The sequence below is a fragment of the Microtus oregoni genome, unplaced genomic scaffold (genome assembly GCF_018167655.1).
Source record: "Microtus oregoni isolate MIOR12 unplaced genomic scaffold, Mior012 000019F_ref0000042, whole genome shotgun sequence".
Classification (NCBI taxonomy): Eukaryota; Metazoa; Chordata; class Mammalia; order Rodentia; family Cricetidae; genus Microtus; species Microtus oregoni.
In genome coordinates, this window is record NW_024543078.1 from 21,303,600 (window position 1) to 21,328,201 (window position 24,602).

A 24,602-nucleotide genomic window follows, 5' to 3' on the forward strand; every position below is an offset into this window, starting at 1 on the left:
TAAATGAAAGCTGGGGTTCTTATGCAAGCACAAGTGAGTATCAAACTTGACACTGAGGGCTGAGGCTGGGCGGACAGCTCAACGGTAGAGTACTTGCTTAGCATGAATAAGGCTGTGATTCCATCTCCCACAAAGCACACACAGTGTAATAATTGTATTACTAAAGACTCACTTTGGTGTGCAAACCTGTCAGACTCATACCGACCTCAAAACATTTCCTTCAGATCCTGAACTGAAAAGCAGGAGCTGCTTAGCCTGGGGACTCTTAGAAACTAAAGTGTAATTTGTTTGTTTTAGATGCTGTTTTGTTCATATTCTTTTTTTTTCAATTCAGGTATGTTTCAGGGTTCAGATAAGTTTGTAAAAGGAATTGTTACAGCATTAACACACAGAGGCACAGAAAACAAGATTGTGCATGCACTGGGGGCAGTGGGTGATAGGGATTGAACTCTAGGCCTTACTAGGCAATCGCTCTCACTGAGTTACTCCCCAACCCAAATGGAAGATTTGAAATTGTAAAAAGAACTAATCTTAAAAGGAACATCAGCTGAGCAAGGATTTTTCTCTCCACCCACAAAGTGCCTCAGAGGAACACCTAAGAACCTTTATGCAATTTTTTTGTAGTGCAGTATGGGTGATCTGTATAATTTAATTCATTTAGGAGAAACTCTATTAATGGGCAAATAAAATATCATTATGATTGACTTCAAGTCTTTAGTAGCTTACCAATGTAGAATGGAACCAGTATGTATGAACTACTTAGCTAACAGTCACATGTGGTTTAGGTACAGTCGCTGACAGCAGCTTGGTCTTCTGCTGGCACACAACAGATGCTGGTGAGATGCGAGAAACTCCTACCCTCTAAAAAAAAAGCAGGTTCTTCCCTCCCTAGCTGGCCCTCCAAGTAGCCAACAAGGGAATAACACTTTATAGATCATTCTGGGCTGGGAATGTTTACATTAGGAATCTTTTCTATCCAGCCTTTAATCTTGAACGGTGTCTCTAAACGATTCACAATCCAGATTTGGAAGAAAAGGTCATAATTTCCTGATCTATATAATGCTTGACCAGTCAATTTGTAAATGGCTTCACAGCAAGAAAATGGATCATGAACATTTAGTTATCAGCTAGGTGTTTCTGTGATTTCATTTAGAACATCCAACTTTCCAGTCACACCTGGAGATAAGTACTACAGTAACTTGATATGAGGGGAATCAGGACCCAGTGTGACTAAGCAGAGGTCTAAGCTTTTCAGCTGTTGTCTAGCTGCATGAATGAATAGAATTACAAGGAACAGCAGGAAGGTGAACAAATACTTTGTTCATGTCATTCCCGCTTCTAAACTGGCTCTGAATCAAGAAGATGCTATTAGGCATCTGAAATAGAAATAGCATATTTCTCTTGCATTTATTTAGGTTACCTATGACCAATATTTCTTATCACTCATAGGGTAGTTTTTCAGGCACCAGAGAGATGGCTTAGCAGCTCTGAGCACTTGCTATCTTAGAAAGGACCTGGGTTAGTTGCCAGCACCCTCATGGCAGCTTACAACTTTAACCCCAGTTCCAGCGGATCCAATGCTCTCTGTCTTCTGGCTTCCAAGGGCACCAGGTGCACACATGGTACATAAATAGACATGCAGACAAAACACCCATATATACAATTTTTTTAAAAAAGATAAATATGTGGCACACCAAGAAAACCATTCCAAAGTTTAACAGGTAGTTGGTGCTTTTTCTTTTTTTAATACACACACAAACACACCCATTTCACAAGCTAGGGATGAAGCCAGGACCTCACAGATGGAAGGCAAGTGTTCTACCACTCAGCAACATCCCCGGCCTCAGATTAATCTTCAATTCTCTTTGTGAAAGGAAGAGTTTTTTTTTTTTTAATTATTTCTAGGACACCTTTAATCCTAGTACTTATAGGCAGAGGCAAGGTGGATCTCTTGAATTGAAAGCCAGTCTGATATACATAGCAAGAGCTGGTCCCTGCCTAAAAGTCAAAACAACAACAACAACAAAAAGTCTAAGAAATTTCAGGCCTAGATAAGGTAATTATCTTATTCAAAATTTGAGATATAAGTTAGTAGGTGGCAGAGCTAGAGTTTATCCCAAACTTTGTAAAATACGAATCCATTGGTTTTAAAATGTAATACTATTTTAAGAATAGATTATTTTTCAGAACTCTCCAAAATAAGGCATAGTTTACCCCCATCATTTTAGAAATGAGGCCACTCTCCTAGTCCAAGGGTCCTGGAGTAGAGCTCTGAATCCTGTCTGCACAGAGCAATACCGCTCAGCATCTAGAGATGAGCCACCAGCCCACACTGCCTCACTGAGAGGGTCTGTAAGGTTCGGCATGGAGCCGAACACGGACAGCCATTATTAACAGAGACAGTGGGAAGATACAAAGAGGCCGTGTCCACAAGAGAAGAAAACAACGTTGCTGACTTGGTGGTTTTCTTCTTCAGTATGATGGCAGCAGGGAAGCCGACCATGAACACTGACAAGGACTAACATTCAGTACAGAGCAGGTGGTGAGAGATTAAGAATCATACCCATTTTGAGGTCCTCCATCATTTATTACATTTAAGTGTGACAACTGCTTTTTCAAGTGGAGTTTGTAACTTGCATTAATTCTTAAAAATAACATCTGAAAAAGAAATAAAAGTTTCTTAAAGTTCTGAAATAGAAGATAAATATCCGTAATCAATAAATGGAAAAGGTTTTGTTTTTTGTTTTAATCTTTGTTTTGACATAGACTTTTAGGATGTTCTTCGGAAGCACTGAGCTGCTAATTCACTGTGGTTTCCTCGGCCATTGGACAAGAGTTCTTCCCCCCACTCAGCAGTACTTCTAGCAGTAAAACTCCCTTTATGTACACAGTAGGAGAATTCCTCAGGCCTACATAAAGAGTCAAAACTAGGTAAAAATAACACAAAGTAGTGGGGAGTTTTATCTTAACTAGGAACCTAGTGGGGGTGAGGGAATAAGACGTAAGAGGTAAAAGCTACTTTTACCTGATTACTCTATGGAAATAATTTAACCATCTATTTACCAACATGTATATATACGGGCACCTATGGAAGTTTGGACAGCTGCTGGTATTTGAGTGGTAAAAGGAGCATACAAGCCAGGAACTCCTACAGAACCTTAGCAGAGAGAAGCTCCCTGACGTGGCTCGCAGGCCCTTGAGTTAGAACTCAGACAGCAAATGTAGTCAGAGATGGGGGAATCTTACTTGGCCGAGGAAGCGTGTAGCCATCTCCTCAGAACTGAACCATCCCTCCTAGAGTGGGAAGAGGCCTACCCAGCTCCCAGGGCTCAGGAGGCTCAGTCACATGGTTACATGTACTTCCCCCTCCTCACAGGTGCAGAGGCAGTAACAACTGTGGAGACTCCTGAACTTCCTGCAGGCATTAAGGGTTGTTGAAGGAGCTCCAGGAATGCAGCTCTGAGCTGTCACCCATGCCTGGGTGGCTTTTCAGTGAGTCACTTCTGCCCTGTAAATAATACTAACAGACTCGACTATTCCACTGGCCTGCTCCTGGTGCCCTTCCTGGGATGAGCAGACATTGTTAGCCTCTCCCAGGGACTCTACACAGCTGAAGGATGGCTGGCCAACAAGAAATGACAAGGGTAGTCATGTCTGTCTTCCCCTCAGTCTAAGCCCTGAGGGAGTTAGATGATGCTGAATTATGAGGTTAATGTTATTAAAGAAAACCTAGGAAAACATGAAGAATGCAAACAGCTGGTACAGAAGTACAGGGTCACAAGAAAGAGCCGGAGATGCAAGAACACACAGAGCTTTAAGAAGGCCGCCCCAATACCATCTCATGCATACACAAGCCATAGGAACAAAGTTCTGGATAACAACCCACTGGGAGTTAAGCCCCCTGGTACACACTAGTTTACATTCTTACACTGCACCATTCTACAGTTGGGCTTGAATGACAGCATCCAGTTTAAGGACATTAACTGGATGAATAAAAATGAGGAAAGGATGAAGTTCTGGACTTTGGAGGTTTCAGGGCAGAGAAAGAGGCATGAGGCATAGAGATCCCAAAGAATAAATGTGTACTACTTCTGGTGGACACAGCAGGAAGGGTAGATACCTCTTATTCCCTTCCCATGTTTGGTCACAGTTGAGAGGTATTCCCCACCCTTTTTACCACAGACCACTCATGTTCGTCTAATAAGTAGTAATGACTGACTTATGTATATGCTAATCTTAGCACTCCACTGCTAACTTCTCCACCTCTAATCTACTATAACCTCAATTTATAACATCATAGATTTATTGATAGACGCCAACTCTGATTTCCACACTAACAATGTAAAGAGTGATAATAGAAGTTTTGACCTCTAACAATGGGTAACAACAGGTGACTAGAAGACCTGGTTAGTTCTCAACTGCCAAAACAAAAGACATTTGAAATTAAAACATTTTATTCATGCCTCACTAATCAATATAACAACCCAAAAGATGACAGCAAAGATGAACTACACTTAAACTTAACTGGATCTAAAGCACATACAAACTCCCCTACTGGTATGAACATAAAGGGTTAAAATCGCAAAGGTCTTTAGAGTTAGTACTCACCTGTGTTTGTTCTTCGGGAAGAAGATCAAATATAGCTTCATGCATTTTTGTCATTTGCTTACAAATATTCCTGAAACAAGGGGAAGGAACAGGAGCTTTCACCTCGTACTGGCAAGGGAAAAAGAATGAGAATTATCTTTAGTCTTTTGGACTATGCAGTGTCTCTGACGTTCCCTGAGTTGGGTTTTCTGTGCCTCCATACATCTAATTCTGGCAATAGCGCTCAGGTCTTCAGCTGAGGTTTGTACTACCATACGAATCTTAAGAAACTTTTGGTCAATAACTTCATCTAGTTTATGGGAAGTAAAACACTATACTAGACCATAAGCTGCTTCCAGCCTTAAAAATGCCGTTTGGGTTTAAAGCTCCTTCAATTCCTATCTAATTCTTACACAGAATCATGAAACGTGACTTGTGTGGCTGGCTCTTTCAAGTAATGCTTTCCTGATTATTCTTGCTGTCCATGTGCATGTACTCCATCCCTTTGCTGGCTGAATATGCTACACTATGAGCAGACCACAGTCTCCACCACTTGTCATCTGGTAGAACTTGGAGCTGCTATGAATTATGCCGTTATGAACAAGTGTGAAGGTTTTGGTGTGGATTATTTTAGCTCTTTAGGATATGTAAGTAGCAGAAGTCAGTGGGTCATATGAACTTCATGTTTAACTTATCAGGAAATACCAAACTATATTCCAAAGTGGCTGCACCATTTCATAACACCACTAGCAAGATGTAATGACTAGGCTTTCTGCCTCCTCACGAAACATCACTATTTCTGGAGTTTTGATGTTGTTTTCAAAATATCCTAGAGGTAGAAGGAATTCAGATACATGAAGACAAATGTAGGCCAAGAATGTCATGGACTCACAGCAAGCACCACACACTAGAGAAAGGGTCTAGACTCACTGAGACCGGAACTGAGGTTTCAAGTCATCTCATTTAGAGTCATTTGCTTTGTCACCCCTAAAATGGCTAACCCATCCCCCAACCATTCCCCATCTCTGCTTTTCCTAATGGTGGTCTCACTTTCATTACCGCGCCCTTCAGCCACCTAACCTGGACACAACAGTAACTCGCTCCACCCGAGAGACCTTTCCTTACATTCTCTGGAATTTCTCTTTGGGGAAAAAGCCACTAAAAACATCCTACCTCCCAAATACTAACTTTCCTGGCTCCCTCTGCTCATCATGCTGTGGCGTCTCACGTCAGCACACTACAAACTCTCCAGCACTGCGCCTTCCCAGGGGTTCCCTCTTCATCATCCTTTTCTTCAGTCGCCAACAAGCAAAGCTTCAACAGAAGTCCCATAACTGCCCCTTTTCTAAGTTATTTTTATTAGCATATAAAGAATAAGGTTGCATCCATCGATTCCAAAAAGCATTATGCTGAACAAAAGGAGTCTGGCAAAACAGGCTGTAACTCCATATGAAGGACTTCTGGGAGAAGCGAAACTAAAGTGTCCAAGAGAAGGTTTGTCAATAATTTTCTTTATCTTGAATGTGGACATTTTATTACATATGTGTGTGTGTATATGAATTTTAAGACACCAAATTGTGTACTTGAAAGAGTGAGTTTTATTGAGTATAAACTATACCTCAATAAACCTGAATTACATTGATTTATAGCAACGGAGACTATTGCAGTGTGCTCATCCCTGTGTGTGCAACCCAGTGCATTAGCAGACTTCAGCGCTCACTTGAGTTACTAGTAACAACAGCAGAATACTGGCAGGTGACAATTTACTAACACTTGCTACAGTCAAACACAATAAAAAAAGGAGTGCACAACACACAGAGATATATATTCCCTCCCTAACTCCCACTCTACCCTCTGAGATCATACTGTTCTTCCCATCTGGAGGTGGAGACTGTCACTGATGGTCCTTCACTGGCTAGTCTGTAGCAAACATGAGACTTAATTTAGGTGTGCCTCTCTAACTGTGACACAGAATTGGTTTCTTACACTTTCCAACATGTTATCTCAGAGACTTTTGCATGTTAATTTCATTGCCCTCACCTCACCCTTTAAAAGCAAACTTCACATGCATGCAACAGCCGGAGTGCTTTCCCAGCCCCTCTCTCCCAGCTGGCGACCGTGTCTCCCACAGCAGTAAAAGCTCCAACATGTGGAACCAATTCCTTACTCACAATGTTTCACATATGCTTCTTTGTTGCTGAAGCTATTCTAAGTTTTCCCTACTAGATCTTTACTATTTGAGGACCAGATGGAAGACTGATCTACTCTGTTGCCCTGTTACCCAGCACAATGGTTTGCATAAGTGAATATATGAGTAAGATTAGTCTAGCTGTCAGTATAATTGGAGATAGACTCATTCAATTCAAAAAATGGCACCCTTATTAGTGTCTTAAGATAGTCTAGACTATATTATTGTGGCATATATTTTCAAAATTAAAATTTCAGGCAAGAAAACGAAAAGCTAAAAACTAAAAGACAAACCCAAACAAATCCTGTCTTCTATTTTGGTATGAACTTTTAAAAAAGATTAAAGTTCTGGGCAAGCAAGTCAGGGAGCAGCAAAGGCAGACTTGTTAACATGGGAATGCAAGGTGCCAGGCAGACAGGTGGAAAGTTACCATGAAAGGAGCACACACCTCTAAGGCCTGGCCACATCCTCCAGGGCAGTAACAAAACAAAACAAACTGTGGAGGGGAATGCTCTAGTTTATCAAAACAAAACAAAGAACTTGAGAGACACAACCAGCAAATGTAATGAACGAATCACACAGAGGAAATCACAGTAATAAAAGGTAAGCTGACTCACTGGCTAAGTCCCAAACAGGTGAGGTGTCAGCAGAGGACATGGGAGTTACTGGTAACATCCTTAGGTGTGGTAACTGCAGTGTTCTTATGGAAGACTGTTCCTTTAAGATTTGATTTGTGTGAGAGGGTGGATGTCCAAATGTCGACATGTGACTGCAAGTGGACACCCGTGTGATACTCCTCCAATGCCATCCACCTTATATTATGAGACACATTTCTCACTGGCCTGAAAGTCACCAAGATGGCTAAGTTGGCTGGCCAGCAAACCCCAGGCATTTGCCTGTCTCCATCTCCCCTGAGTAGGGACCACAAGCATTTGCCACCATGCTTCCCTCTTTTAAAGACAAACAAAAAGACACCATCGGTCCCACGTGCAAGGAAAGCACTGCTGACTGAGGGATCTCCCTACCCTTCTGAATTAAATATGTTAGGAGCCGGGCGATGGTGGCGCACGCCTTTAATCCCAGCACTCGGGAGGCAGAGGCAGGCGGATCTCTGTGAGTTCGAGACCAGCCTGGTCTACAGAGCTAGTTCCAGGACAGGCTCCAAAGCCACAGAGAAACCCTATCTCGAAAAACCAAAAAAAAAAAAAAATAAATAAATAAATAAAAAAAATAAAAATAAAAATGAATTAAATATGTTACAGTGCATTTGAAGCAGGATGGTACATGCACCTAAGTACTGGGAGATAAAATACCATCCTGCTTCAAATCTATTGTAACATATTTGAATAAAAAGCAAAATGTCACTATCTGTCAAATATAGGTAATAAATATGAACACTGAAAAGCTTCTCAGGAAATTCTCTTCTTATGGATAGAGAGTGTTAGTGCACCAATATGACTCCCTGTCTTTATCTCCCTTACTCCCCCAGGCCATTTGGAAGATGAGAATCAGCTATGCAAAATGTGAACATTCTATTGCACTCTTCTCTAAACTGGGATATAGGGTTTGCAATGCAATTGTAAGCCTGACCACTAAAGGGCCCTAAGAGATGATAAAATTTTCCTGGGGAAAAAAAAGTGAAAATTTTGACCAATCAGTAAATACCTCGTAAACACTGAGATTCTTTTACCATGTCCCTCTGTATCTAGAATTCTCTACAAAATGGAAAATCACAATGCCTTAGACATATGCCAAGCTTAATCATTTAGAAGAATCATTACCTTTGACAAAAGCTTATCAAATAGGCTGTCCATTATCGCTACAAGCTTAGCTGATATTTCGGCTATATGGTCATGGTAATCCTGTAAGGAGAAATAACACTTGTTTTTAAAATTTCCTAAGACATATTTCCAAAACACTTAACAATTAAAGAAGACATTTGTGAAACTCCAATAGAAAACAGGTGAGAAGTACCTTGGTGATATGATCAAAATGCCTAAGCATGCTCCATTGCTTAGGGGGCAGTCGGGCTTCAAAATGAGCCCGGATCACAGGGATGTAGTGCACAATTAACTGCAAACACCGTGAAGAAAGGGCTGCAGTTGGGGAGTAAATAGGAATGGAAAAACAAAGATATTAGTTGATTTTAATTATCAAATTAAGTAAAAACATCCACACTAATACAGATTCCAGTTTATTTCACAAATGAAAACAATATATTTCATTTGCACAAGGAAGTTTTGGCAATGAACACGCTACTCTTCCACTGTGCCCGTGAACAGCCCGAGGACACTGGCACAGCTGATTCTTTTCCCAAAGTGCTTTCTAATGCAGATTTCCGGAAATACTTTGTACACAGTATTACATTTTAGAAAGCAACACATCTTCCATACAACCTGGAACAATGGGAACTTCCGAGAGCGAACATACACACCACATGAAGGCTAATGTGGCATTTGCCACTTTCACAGGCTCCCGACCAAGCCATATGAACATCAGGCATAAACACGATACAAAAGAGACATTCTAACAACTCAGTATGGGAACTAAATGAAGAATTCATACCCAAATTTTTTGTAGTTATTGTTTTTAGTCCAACAACTTGCAATGCACCAGCTCCAAGAACTAACTGGCAACTTCTTGAATTGAAGTACTAACAAAGGAAGAAGGAAAAGATTCTGATCAGTTCATTAAAGTGCTAACTGCCCCAGAGACACAAATATACTCCTTCTCTGCTCACCCTCTTCTCATTACAAACCATGAAGTTATGTTTTAGTTGAATTTTTCTTTAAATTTTGAGACAGGTTTCACTCTGTGGTGCACTCTGATCTGAACTCATTACATAATCCATGCTGGACATTCTCCTGCCTCAGCTTCCCAAGTGCCAAGAGGAATAGCTCGCTACAATGGTTTGATGAATTTTCTGGTAAAAGTAACTATAATCTATTTATACATTAATGAAAAGGGGACAGGACAGGTAGACTCTTATTGACTTCTGGTGGAGAAAAAAAATGAGAAATCTAAAAATCAGTTTTTGGGAATTAATCTCTAATCTACATTTACAAAAGCAGTTAGGTTTTGCGTTGGTGGTATAGTGGTGAGCATAGCTGCCTTCCAAAAGCAGTTAAGTTTCAATCACTCTTTTCTGTTAAAGATCTATATTTTATGTGTGTGAGTGTTTTGCCACAATTATATATGTGTACCATGTCTATGCCTGGGCTCTACATAAGTCAGAAGTAGGCAATGAAACCCCTAGAACTGGAATTACAGATGGTTGTGAGCCACAGTATAGGTTCTGGAATCTTCCTCAAGAACAGCAAATACCATCGAGCCAACTCTCTAACTCCAGTTTCTCACTCTTCATGAAAGTCCTTTGTTTTTCTGTACATGTGTGTTCACATATGTTTGGTGCCTCCAGGACCACCCTGTTTTTGTTGGTGCTAGGGACTCAAACTCTGGTCCAGCACACTCTCCTGAACTCCAGAGAGGAAACAGAAACCAGGGAACAAAACACTCACCCAACAAAGACAAGACCAGATATCAGCACCTAGACCTATATCCATTCTGCTCCTAGATTTCTAGATGCCAGTGTAAAAACATAGTCAATAACAAATAAGTAGAACAATTATGTGTCTACTAGAGCTCAGAAACCCTCCCACAGCAGGTCCTCCTGAATATTCCAGAGCTGAAGCACAAGAGAAAGACCTTAAAACAACATGTATGGATATGAGAGGTTCTTAAAGAGGAAATTAATAAATCCCTTAAGGATATCCAGGACAACAAAAACAGCAGAAGAAAACGAATAAAACTGTTCAAGATCTGAAAATGGAAATAGAATCAATAAAGAAAACCCAAACTGAGGGAATTCTGGAAATGAAAAGTTTAAGAATTTAAGCAGGACCGAGCATCACAGTGCCTCATAACCTAGTGTTGGTTTAGGACAGATAAGTAGATTCCCGAAGCTCAAAGGACTACTAATCTACTCAAAGAAAGAGATATAAAAGTTCAATCCAGAACTTATCCTAAGGCAATCAGGTAGTGCACAACAGATGAACATAATCAATGTCATTTTGTGTACTTGTATATATACATGCACAAACAGCATACTAACCTTATGTGTACAAACATGTATATGCTCCCCACTCACTTGTTCGTTTACCTCCATACAAACATCAAGAAATAAAGGATATACTTCAAAGAAAAAAAAAAAAAGAATTTAAGCAGGAACTATGGAAGAGAAAATAAAATCTTAGGCACTGAGACACAGCAGAAGGAATGGATACATCAGTCACAGGCAATGTTCAAACATTCCTGGTACAAAACATCCAGGAAATCTGGAACACTATGAAGAGACCAGATCTAACAATAATAGAAATAGAGAAGGACAATATAATTTAGCTCAAAGGTCCAGAAGGTATTTTCTACAAATTCATAAAAGAAAATTTCCCTAACCTAAAGAAGGACATGCCAATAAGGTACAAGAGGCATACAGAACACCAAATAGATTAGATCAGAAAAGAAAGCCTCCTTGGCACATAATAATCAGAACATTAAATGTATAGAACAAAGCAAGAATATTAAAAGCTGCAAGGGACAAACACGAAATAACATATAAAGACAGTACTATTAGAATTATACCTGACTTCTCAATGGAGACTCTAAAAGCCAGAGGGGTTGGACAGATGTGCTATAGACTCTAAAAGACCACAGATGCCCAGCCCAGACTACTATACCCAACAAAATTTTCAATCCCCATGGATAGAAAAAATAAGGTTTCTATGATAAAGTCAAATTTAAGCAATATTTATCTACAAATCCAGCCCTTCAGAAAGTGTTAGAAGGAAAACTCCAACCTAAGGAGGTAAACTACAACCATAAAACACAGGGAATAAATAATCTCAGAGTGGCAAAATCAAAAAGGAAACACATACACACACACATACACAAAACCACTACCACCACCACCACCACCACCACCACCACCAACAACAACAACAAAATAACAGGAATCAATAATCACTGGTAATTGATACCTCTCAATAGCAATAGACTTAATCCCCCCAAAAAAGACTCAGACTAACAGAATAGACATGAAAACAGGAACCATCCTTCTGCTGCATCCAAGAAATACAACTCAACATCAAAGATAGACAGTATCTCAGGGAAAAAGGGATGGAAAAAGATATTCCAAGCAAACAGACTTAAGAAGAAAGCTGGTGTAAACATTTTAATATCTAACAAAATATACTTCAAACCAAAACTAACCAGAAGAGATAGAGAAGAACACTACATACACATCAAAACTAACGAGAAGAGATAGAGAAGAACACTACATACACATCAAAGGGAAACTCCATCAAGATGACATTTAAATTCTTAACATCTATACTCCAAACACAAGGGCACCAAGTTCATACACAGAGGAAATTCAGAGAATCATTAGATCTTACTACAAAAGCCTGTATGCCACAAAACTAGAAATGACAAAAGAAATGGACATTTTTTTAAATAAGTACCATATACCAAAGCTAAACCAAGACCAGGTGAATGATCTAAATAGACCGGTTACTCGCGAAGAATTAGAAACGGTTATCAAAAATCTCCCTTCGAAAAAAAGCCCAGGACCAGATGGTTTCAATGCAGAATTCTACCAGAACTTCCAAGAAGAACTAATACCTATACTCCTTAAGGTATTTCACAATATAGAAACAGAAGAGTCATTGCCAAATTCCTTTTATGAAGCTACAGTTACCCTGATACCAAAACCACACAAAGACCCAACCAAGAAAGAGAATTACAGGCCAATCTCACTCATGAACATCGATGCGAAAATCCTCAATAAAATACTGGCAAACCGAATCCAAAAACACATAAGAAAAATTATCCATTATGATCAAGTAGGCTTCATCCCAGAGATGCAGGGCTGGTTCAACATACGCAAATCTATCAATGTAATCCACCATATAAATAAACTGAAAGAAAAACACCATATGATCATTTCATTAGATGCTGAAAAAGCATTCGACAAAATTCAACACCCCTTTATGATAAAGGTCTTGGAGAGACTAGGGATACAAGGGTCATATCTAAATATAATAAAAGCTATTTACAGCAAGCCAACAGCTAACATTAAATTAAACGGAGAAAAACTCAAAGCCATCCCACTAAACTCAGGAACACAACAAGGATGTCCACTCTCTCCATACCTCTTCAATATAGTGCTTGAAGTTCTAGCAATAGCAATAAGACAACATAAGAAGATCAAGGGGATTCGTATTGGAAAGGAAGAAGTTAAGCTTTCGTTATTTGCAGATGATATGATAGTATACATAAGCGACCCCAAAAATTCTACCAAAGAACTCCTACAGCTGATAAACACCTTTAGTAATGTGGCAGGATACAAGATCAACTCCAAAAAATCAGTTGCTTTCCTATACACTAAGGATAAGGAAGCAGAGAGGGAAATCAGAGAAGCATCACCTTTCACGATAGCCACAAATAGCATAAAATATCTTGGGGTAACTCTGACCAAGGAAGTGAAAGATCTATTTGACAAGAACTATAAGTCTTTGAAGAAAGAAATTGAAGAAGACACCAGAAAATGGAAGGACCTCCCTTGCTCTTGGATTGGCAATTCTACCAAAAGCAATCTATAGATTCAATGCAATCCCCATCAAAATCCCATCAAAATTCTTCACAGATCTGGAGAAGACAATAATCAACTTTATATGGAAAAACAAAAACCCAGGATAGCCAAAACAATCTTATACAATAAAGGATTGTCTGGAGGCATTACCATCCCTGACTTCAAACTCTATTACACAGCTACAGTATTGAAAACAGCTTGGTATTGGCATAAAAACAGAGAAGTTGACCAATGGAATCGAATAGAAGACCCTGACTTTAACCCACAAACCTATGAACACCTGATTTTCGATAAAGGAGCTAAAAGTATACAATGGAAAAAAGAGAGTATCTTCAACAAATGGTGCTGGCAAAACTGGATGTCAACCTGTAGAAGAATGAAAATAGATCCATATCTATCACCATGCACAAAACTCAAATCCAAATGGATTAAAGACCTCAATATCAGTCCAAACACACTGAACCTGATAGAAGAGAAAGTGGGAAGTACTCTACAGCACATGGGCACAGGAGACCACTTCCTACGTATAACCCCAGCAGCACAGACACTAAGGGCATCATTGAATAAATGGGACCTCCTGAGGCTGAGAAGCTTCTGTAAAGCAAAGGACACTATCACTAAGACTAAAAGGCAACCCACTTACTGGGAGAAGATTTTCCCCGCAACTGAAAAAGGTCTGATCTCCAAAATATATAAAGAAATCAAGAAACTAGACTGTAAAAGGCTAATCAACCCAATTATAAAATGGGGCATTGAGCTGAACAGAGAATTCTCAACAGAAGAACTTCAAATGGCCAAAAGACACTTAAGGTCAAGCTCAACTTCCCTAGCGATCAGGGAAATGCAAATCAAGACAACTTTAAGATACCATCTTACACCTGTCAGAATGGCTAAAATAAAAAACACCAATGATAGCCTTTGCTGGAGAGGTTGTGGAGAAAGGGGTACACTCACCCATTGCTGGTGGGAATGCAAACTTGTGCAACCACTCTGGAAAGCAGTGTTTCGGTTTCTCAGGAAATTCGGGATCAACCTACCCCTGGATCCAGCAATACCACTCTTGGGAATATACCCAAGAGAGGCCCTATCATACAACAAAAGTATATGCTCAACTATGTTTATAGCAGCATTGCTTGTAACAGCCAGAACCTGGAAACAACCTAGATGCCCTTCAACGGAAGAATGGATGAAGAAAGTATGGAATATATACATATTAGAGTATTACTCAGCAGTAAAAATCAAGGACTTCTTGAGTTTTGCATACAAATGGATGGAAATAGAAAACACTATCCTGAGTGAGGTAAGCCAGATCCAAAAAGAGGAACATGGGATGTATTCACTCATATTTGGTTTCTAGCCATAAATAAAGGACATTGAGCTTATAATTCATGTTCCTAGAGAAGCTAAATAAGAAGGTGAATCGAAAGACAAACACATAGGCATCCTCATGAATATTAACCTTCATCAGGCGATGAAAGGAGACAGAGACAGAGACCCACATTGGAGCACCGGACAGAAATCTCAAGGTCCAAATCAGGAGCATAAGGAGACGGAGCACGAGCAAGGAACTCAGAACCACGAGGGGTGCACCCACACACTGAGACAATGGGGATGTTCTATCGGGAACTCACCAAGGCCAGCTGGCCTAGGTCTGAAAAAGCATGGGATAAATCCGGATTAGCTGAACATAGCGGACAATGAGGAATACTGAGAACTCAAGAACAATGGCAATGGGTTTTTGATCCTACTGCACGTACTGGCTTTGGGGGAGCCTAGGCAGTTTGGATGCTCACCTTAGGAGACCTGGATAGAGGTGAGCGGTCCTTGGGCTTCCCACAGGTCAGGGAACCCTGATTGCTCTTCAAGCAGATGAGGGAGGGGGCTTGATCGGGGGAGGGGGAGGGAAATGGGAAGCGGTTGCGGGGAGGAGGCAGAAATCCTTAATAAATAAATAAATTAAAAAAATAAAAATAAAAATAATAAATAAATAAATAAATAAAAATAAAAAAATAAAATAATAAAAGGAAAAAAAAAGAAAGAAACACTACTGCAGCTTAAATCATATTGACCCCACACACTGATAGTGGGAGACTCTAGACCCCACTGTCACCAACAGAAAGGTCATCCAGACAAAAACTAAACAGAGAAATAATGAAACTAACAGATGTTATAAGCCAAATGGACCTAACAGGTATCTACAGAACAGTTCATCCAAACACAGAAGAATACATTTTCTCCTCAGCACCTCAAGGAACATTCTGCAAAATTGACCACATATACTTTGTGACATACTCAATCACAAAGCAAGTCTCAACAGGTATAAGAAAACGGAAATAATTCCCTACATCCAGCAGGTTACTATAGATTAAAGCCGAATATCAACAACAGAAACAAGAAAAAGTTTACAAACTTGGGAAACTGAACAACTCTACCGAATGAAAAATGGGTCAGGATACAAATTAAGAAAGAAATGAAAGACCTTCTATAATTGACTGAAAATGGATTACACAGCACACCCAAACTTATGAGACACAAGAAAAGCAGTTCTAAAAGGCAAGTTCAAAGACATTGGAAATCTCAGATGAGCATCTTAACTGCACACCTCAAAGCTCTAAAACACCAAGAAACAAACACACCCAAAAGAAGTAGACAGTAAGAAATAATCAAACTCAAGGCTGAAATCAATAAAAATAGAAACAAAGAGAACAATACAAAGAATCAATGTAACAAAGAAGTTGGTTCTTGGAGAAAAATTAGTAAGATCAACAAACGCTTATACAAGTTAACTAAAAGGCAGAAAGAGAATATCCAAACTAACAAAATCAGAAATGGAAAGGGGATGGGGTCATAATAGACAATGAGAAAATCCAGAGACTTATAAGGATATACTTTAAAAACCTATACTCCACCAAATTCTCAATACATACAACCTATCAAAGTTAAATCAAGACCAAATAAGCAGTTTAGAAAGACTTATAACCCCTAGTGAAATAGAAGCAGTTATTAGAAGTCTCCAAATCTCCCCCCCACATACAAAAAGCTCAGGGCCAGATGGTTTTAGAATAAAAATTCCACTAGACTTTTAAAGAGTCAATGACAATATTCCTCAAATTATTTCATAAAATTGAAACAGAAGGAACAATGCCCAATTCATAAACTGAGGCCACAGTCATCCTGATACCCAAACCACATAAAGACTCAATGAAGAAAGAGAATTTCAGAGTAATTTCCCTTATGAACATAGAAAAAGTCTCAATAAAATACTTCCAAACCAAATCCAAGAACAAATAAAAAAAGATTATTCACATGATCAAGTAAGGCTTCAATCCAGAGATGCAGGAATGATTCAACATACAAAAATCAATAAATATAATCCATCATACAAACAAACTCAAAGACATAAAACCACATGATCTTCTCATTAGATGCAGAAAAGGTCTTTGACAAAATCCAACACCCCTTCTGGATAAAAGTCCTGGAGAGAACAGGGACACAAGGGGAAAACCTCTACATAATAAAGGTACTTTCTACAGCAAGCCCACAGTCATCATCAACTTAAATGGACAGAAACTCAAACCAATCCCACTAAAATCAGAAACAAGATGAAACTTCCAACTCTCTTCATACATATTCAATACAGTACTTGAAGTCTTAGCTAATATAGTAAGGAAGACTACTGAAGGTGATTAAGGGAATACAAATTGGAAAGGTAGATGTCAAAGGGGTGCCATGGAAATCCACAAACAACCCAGGATGATATCAAAGCAATAGGTTGCTCTCCACAAACTGACAGTAAGACGCCATTGCTGAAGACAACACCTACACAACTCACTGAACATGAAGAGGTCACGTTGGAGCATACATAGAACCTTCACCCCTACATTCTAGTGTCTTTGGTACAGGAAGATATTCTGCAGGCTACTAAAAGAGAAAAAGTAAACGCCAATCCAGCCACAATTCCTTTGATCTACAATGCTGTCTTGCTTGCAAAATCTGCTAGGGAAATGGTGGCACAAAGCTTGTGGGAGTAACCAACCAATGTCTGATTGGTCTTAAGGCCACTCCATGAGATAGAACCTATACCTGACACTGCTTGGGTGCCAAAAACCAGAGAATAGATAGCCCAGAAACCTAGGGCAAAAACAAATACTACTGGTCTTAAAAAAACAAAATCAAATTGTGCTAGAAGGACTCCTAAACAACACATTGTTACAATCATAAATCAGTGCCTTATTCAGCCATTGTCGGATGGAAACAAATACAGAGACTCATAGCCAGACATTATGAAGGGAAACCTTGGAACACACAGCTCTGAATAGGATGTCTCCATCAAATCTATCCTCTCAGAGCTCAGGGAATCCTTGGAAGAGGAAGTGGAAAGAGTGTAAGAGCCAGAGGGGATGGAGGACACAAGGAGAACAAGGTCCCCTGAATCAACTGAGCAAAAGCACATTCAAACTCATAGAGACTGAAATAGCAAGCACAGGGCCTGCCCAGGTCTGCACCAGGACCACTGTGTACATATCATAGCTTTTACTTTAGTGTTTTTATGGGCCTTCTGAGCATGTGCACAGGTAGGTCTCTGATTCTTGTGATTCTTTTGGGCTCTTTTTCCTCTGTTGGTTTGCCTTGTCCAACTTTAATGTGTTGATTTTGTTTTATCTTATACTTGATTTTGTTATATGTTGTTTTCTATTAGAAATCTGTTTTTTTTTTTCTAATGAAAGCAAAAAGGGAACGAATCCAGATGGGAAGAGGTGTAAAGAAACTGGACAGGGTAATCAGAAGATTACCTGTGAGAAAAAGCATCCATTTTAAATAAAGTGAGAGTAAAGAATAAAGCCTTTGTTATACTAGCACATAAGAATACTTATTAGTATGAAATAGCTAAAATCATCAAATTTCATTACATTAAGGGTTCCAGAAGAATGTTAAAAAAAAAAAAATCTCTGACTTGAGTGAGCCGAAGCTTCAGTGAGCTCCTGCCAGGTACCAGAAAGCTGTTTAGGTTCTGATCTCAATGAGTTGAGTAGTGTTCAGTTTTCTTATCATTAACAGCACTATGGACGTGAGGCCATGTGAGTGCACACATGAGCACATGCACACCTCACACACGCACACAATGAATATGGAGAAGACAGAGCACGTTGTCCTTATTGATATATAAAGATGGCCAGTATCACAAAGCCCTACCCTAAAAATAACTTGGTGTTTTAGAAGTTAAAGATTAGTTACACTCTAATAAATGAACTCTTCCAACTACTTTTCAAATAAATAGGAAAAGCTGTACACACCTTCAACAAATCTGTCAGACGAGTGAGCATGTCAGTGGTAACAGATGGAATGTTATCCACACACTGGCAATATTCAAGGATGATTCTAATTAACAGCAAGACAGTTCTAGAAGAAAAAGATAAACCACAGACACTCATCAAAAAGTCAAATAACCAGTTCAAAACATCTATGGCAATATACCAAACTTGGCAGCTGTATAACTTCAGAGTCAGCTACAAGACACTGGTAATGAATGTCTCGTCAAACTTTGTGCTGTAGAAAAGTCATTTTCTCTGTATGGCATTTTTTAAAGATTTATTTATTTTTATAACACATGTATGAGTATTTTTGCTTTCACGTATGTCTGTGTACCATATGCATGCAGTACTCACTGAGACCAGAGGAGGATTTTGGATCCCCTGGAGTTTAACTGGAGCTAAAGATAGTTGCTAGACACCATTGGTTGCCAGGAACCAGACTTGGGTTCTCTGCAAGAATAACAAGGGCTCATAACTGAGCCATCTTGCCAGTCCCTCTTAAGCAAGTTTCTACCATACACAAGTATTCCTTTTCTGGGAAAATCAGAAACACTGAAAAAAAGACTGGTCAGTGGTTCTGCTCACTCATGTAAACAGTCCTCAATTATAGCTCTTGAATTAACGAAGGGAGGACAGTTCGAATTTTCTCAGTGATATAAAAGAATTTATAATGCTCTAAGGAGAACATAATGTCCTAGGAAGTTTACTGAGTGGTCACAAAAAGATGAGAAACTATCAGTTTAATAGCAGGACAGGTTACAGTGGGGAAGAATGACTTACTGTAAGACATCTAAATTCATTCAGAATAGAGAAAGCCATGTTAAATAATGTTTTATAAAAGTCTGCAAGTTTAGGCTGGAGAGATAACTCAGAGGTTAAGAGAACTGACTGATCTTCCAGAGGTCCTGAGTTCAATTCCCAGCAACCACATGGTGGCTCACAACCATCTGGAATGAGATTTGGTGCCCTCTTCTGGCCTGCAGACAGAACACTGCATGCATAATAAATAAATAAATCTTTTTTTAAAAAAATAAGCCTGAAAGTTATTAAGAACTAACATTCAATAGAAGCATTTAGACTTTTAAACTCATCTGGGAGCCCACGTATGTCTCACGCCTGCCCTAGAGTCTGCTCTGTGTGATGTGAGTCCACTGCAGATCTTTATAATCTTCCTAGAAGATGCCATCGTCCCCTTTAGCCAGGAAGTTCAGTCTTTTTGGCAACAGTTTCTTTTCCTAAAGAGCCAAGAAACTCGCCAAGGGGGACAATTTTCATCAGGCACATGCAATGTAACTGGATAACAAATCAGTAGACAGAAATGACACTTCAGCTGGAGGGGTTGAAAACAGCTTTGCCTCCCAGAGACAAGCAAAGATTCCAGAGGGCAGGAAGGAGTGTCGCTGTGAAACATACTTCAGCAACCTGAAAGTGACTGGGAAGAAGCTTCCAGCTTAAGCATCCTTTGTACGCCATGGTACTAAGAGAACTGAAAACTGGAAGTCAGTAACTCCCTCACCTCTGCAGAGAGACAATTCTACTATATACATTGTTGTGACAAGATACTACTTTCTTTATAGAGGGAACAGCTACTTCAGGAAACACTGACAAGAAGCAAAGACAACACAAATTGTTCACTGCTTTAAAGACGATGGTGAGTTTAAAATTTCATAAAAGGCATGCAGCACGAATGATAAGTATGTTTCCAGTTAACTTCAATTAGAGATATATTTATTGACAAAAGAGCAAAAGACCAATGTCTACAATGACAATGGTGAGGTGTGCTAAATGATACACAGAACAGCAACCATTTTCTGATAGAACTGTTTGTGTTTCACTAAAACTACTATGCTATGTTACACACAAAGAAGCTATAAAGTAAAAAGAGGCAGCAAGCGTGTGAGTGGTAAGAATGGTACCACGCAGTTACTACACGGGCCTTGGGCTGCCTCATACATTTCCTGTTACATGAGAAAATCGGGGCCTTTCTGTGACAACAGTGTAGTCCTTGATAGGTAAAGCATACTACAGAACAATGGAAAATAAAAAAAAAAATCATAAAATTTCCCTTAAATATTTTATAGTTTTTAACATTGTTATTCAAAATTTGCAGTTCACTCCAAGGGAGAACAAGAAGGCAGGTTTCAAAGAGAAATGTGCTACTCACCCAACAACAGCATACTGGTGCCCTTCAACAACAAGGACTTCAGCTGGCTTCCTTTCTTCCGTAGCTAGAAAACAAAGCAAACAAGAAAGGTAAGGGACAAAATGAAACAAATTACTAGAAAAAAATGAAAATGGTAGTTCCTGTTTAGAACCAGAACTATCTCATCTCTGAAACAAAGACTCCTATCTTGGGAGCACATTACTTTAGAGTCAGACTTAAGTTTGAGTCCCACTATTGCAAGTACTGGCTGTATGACTTTGGGCCAATGACTTAAGTTCTTTGTAGCAAAACTATCTGCCTCTTAGGCTCGTTAGAATGACAGGAGTAGTGATTATAAACTGCCTCTCCATGGGACCTGGTACACAGTAGATAATAAGTCATCCTTTGAAGTTAGAATTAGGTTAGAGGCAGAGCTAGCATTTTACAATGGCTACTTTTCATTATTAACATTAGCTCTTAAAGAGCGCAACCAAGACATTAATTTTCAGCATGTCATGTTTTATCACTTGAAACAAAATTTGACATTTTTAGGTAAAAAGAAAAATAAATTAGATCACTGTCTTGGAGCAGCCAAATAATTAGCTTAAAAAAGGCATATAATTAATGCTTTTCCTAAGTTTCAAGTTTCTGAAACCTTAAGACATAATTCCTCTTTTCTTTCATGCAAATAAAGTAAGTTCTAGTATCAATTCAATTTGAACATAGGTCTGTTTGTTTTGTGGTGGCAAGTACTTTCTTCATTAACTCTCTCTTGCACACACACGCAAGCAGAGCCGATAAGAGACAGGTCCTACTGTCAGTTTGCCTGGATCCGAGTCCCTACTCTCCCATTTCTAGTTCTCTAACCCTAAACTACATGTATAACCTTGCTGTGTTCCAGCTTCTGCATTTGTTAAACAGCCTCGTTTCCAGAACATCAATTACATAGTACCGGTAAACTGCTTAAAACAACAATGCCTAGCACCAGACAGGCACTCAGTATTAGATATCAGTTAACCTTCCCTTCTCTGGGGCCGTGGTCAGTACCTAGTAAGCCAGTGAGTGCACAGTGGATATAGGCATAAGAACCCAGGATCCCTAGTCATAAGGACTAGCAAGCGCTAACCAGGTTCTAACAGCACACACTCATGGTCAGCAAGGCAGGCCTGGGGAACAGAGACAGAAACAAAGTATATAAAAACTCCTACCACAAGAACTTCCAAAGAGGGCTTAAGAGATGGCTCAGAGGTTAAGAGCACTGGCTACTCTTCCAGAGGTCCTGAGTTCAATTCCTAGCAACCACATGGTGGCTCACAACTATCTGTAATGAGATCTGGCGCCCTCTTTCGGCAAGTGTATATATATAATAAATTAATTAATTTAAAAAAGAAAAAGATCCTCCAAAGAAGTCAAAACCCTTCACTTTCCAGACCCCCCCCAAAAAAATTGCTAATGCATCCATATGTATAACTTTATTTGAAAAATCATTTTGTTTACATGAAGTGGAAGTGAGAGACTATGAGCTGTTTAGGGACAGACAGTATGCCCTAGTCATCAATATAAGGAACAGTGTGTGAAAGACTACACATACCCGCAGGTTTTTTTTCGGGTAAGGCAATCTTTCCATCTGCTATAGAATCAACAAGATCCTGAAATTCTGCAGGAACATCAGCTTGCTTCCAGCGCTCATTGTCTAGGAGGAGGCTGTTCAAAAGTAAAAAGAAAGGCAGGTGAGCTTTAATGACATTCTCTTTAGTCAAAAGAAAGTAAGAAGATATCCAGCAAGTTGGCAGTACTCAATTCTGAACATCATGATAAACAGGACCCACTAACTGACAGAACTAATACCTTTCCAAAGTATCTTCTGTCTCTTAGCCTAGCCAAAAATAGCAAAGAAAACAATTTAGTCAAACTTGAGTGGGAAATCAAAATCAATGGAGAATCAACAGAAAGACTTCAATAAAAATAAATTTTATTTATTTTATATCCTGACCAGTTTCCCCTCCCTCCTCTCCTCCCACTCCCTCCACCCATCATCTGTCTACTTGCTATGCTCAACCCACTCCTCCGTTTCTGTTTAGAACGGGGCAGAGCTCACATGGGTATCAATAAAGCATGGCATATCAAATTGCAGTAAGACTAAGTACCTCCCCTTGTATTAAGGCCGGATAGAAATAAATATTTTAACTCCCTCTGAAAGCCAAGAAATATGATCGCACTTCTACACTCTGAGGAATTCTGCCTGTCAACCAGCCACATTTCCCTTTTTAAACGTAACTGTTCTATAAAGGGCAGGAAGAGCAGAATGGACACAGCTACCTGAGCTTGGTCCGCCTCTCTTCATGAAACCTGTTCACAAACTTATTGGCTTGGCTCTGAAGGGCCCCCAACAATGACGTGCTCTTCCTCCCACAGATCTGCTCAGTGTCCATAATGAACGTCTCCATTAATCTCGAGAGTGCTATGAACTCCGTGGAATTTAACTTTTCAAGGAAACCATCCTAAGTTTTAAAAATATCACATCATGACAAGAGTTAGTGTAACACAAAATGTGTAGAGCTATAAAACTGACAGCTTAACAACTTTGATGTTATTTTTATTTTACTAATATGCTACTTATATCATAATAGTTAGATTTATGATTAAATACAATTATTTAACTTTAACAGAAATTTCCTAATACTTTAGAAAACTAGAACATAAAAAGCTGAAGATGTCTAAAGTTGGTTGTCACCTTATAACACAGTAATTCAAATGAGTTCATGTTATCCTACATGGTTTTTTGGTTTGTTTTTTGTTTTTGACAGGGTTTCTCTGTAGCTTTGGAGCCTATCCTGGCCTTGAACTCAGAGATCCGCCTGCCTCTGCCTGAGTGTTAGATTAAAGGCATGCACCACTACCACCTGGCTTCCTATATGCATTTTACAATATTGGAATTCAATTCTATTGACACCTTATTTTTTGTTTTGTATATATGTAAAATAGCATATTAGACTCAAATTAATTAAGGTGTTATATTTTTAAATAAAATTTAAATAAAATTTAAAAATTTCATTATTTTGAAAAGAATGGTTTAGTGGTTTTCCATTTATTTTATTTAATTATTTGACATTTCAGTAGTTCCCTAAAAGACCACAGCAATAATACCATCAACTTTTCAAGAGCTAAAGCTAGTAACTGTGACAGACCACAGGCAAAGACTATCTTGGATCTTTAAAGTCATACTTTGTGTAAACAGAAAAATCTCCAAAACTATGAAAAAATACCTTTGCTCTCGACATAAGAAACTTGACAGCTCGATCGTGGCATATATCTGAAGCACTACACAATAATTCCTGGATGTTACTTGCTAATTTTCCTAGCTCCAAGTCAGTTAATCTCATGTCTTCACTGACTCTGAAAATGATAAAATGAGATTTAATCAGGCAACATGGCAAACCGTATTCTCCACAAGTGGTGTATTAAAGAAGATGACAAAGAGCTCACATTTACGGGGAAAAAAATTCTGGACTATAGCAAATTTTTAGTAAGTTCTAATGGCGCCCAAGCTAGCATTCCCTAAGATAGCTTTCTTTGCTATGGTAGCTTTAATGCTTAGCTCACACTCCGACTGGAAAGTATGCAGATACTAGAGCAGAAAAGCCATTGTTTTGGCTTAGATGTGAGGGGGCAGCTGTGGCAGGAGGGTGCAGGGAAGGACTGGGGGGAAGGGATGGTATTCTACAA

General features: G+C 39.2%; 1 protein-coding gene across 4 annotated transcripts in view; it reads right to left on the bottom strand.

Moving 5' to 3' along the window:
• Vps54 (VPS54 subunit of GARP complex) overlaps nucleotides 1–24,602 on the bottom strand; it is an 80,102-nt gene that overhangs the window by 1,722 nt on the left and 53,778 nt on the right. For all 4 annotated transcript variants that reach the window (XM_041668776.1, XM_041668777.1, XM_041668775.1 and 1 more), the window contains 10 exons: nucleotides 24,143–24,272; nucleotides 23,196–23,377; nucleotides 22,468–22,580; nucleotides 20,898–20,961; nucleotides 18,716–18,821; nucleotides 9,341–9,428; nucleotides 8,750–8,871; nucleotides 8,557–8,637; nucleotides 4,609–4,716; nucleotides 2,564–2,658 (listed from right to left, as the gene is read on the bottom strand). In XM_041668776.1, the coding sequence (XP_041524710.1) occupies nucleotides 2,564–2,658; nucleotides 4,609–4,716; nucleotides 8,557–8,637; nucleotides 8,750–8,871; nucleotides 9,341–9,428; nucleotides 18,716–18,821; nucleotides 20,898–20,961; nucleotides 22,468–22,580; nucleotides 23,196–23,377; nucleotides 24,143–24,272 (1,089 nt within the window). The remainder of the gene's footprint in view (nucleotides 1–2,563; nucleotides 2,659–4,608; nucleotides 4,717–8,556; nucleotides 8,638–8,749; nucleotides 8,872–9,340; nucleotides 9,429–18,715; nucleotides 18,822–20,897; nucleotides 20,962–22,467; nucleotides 22,581–23,195; nucleotides 23,378–24,142; nucleotides 24,273–24,602) is intronic.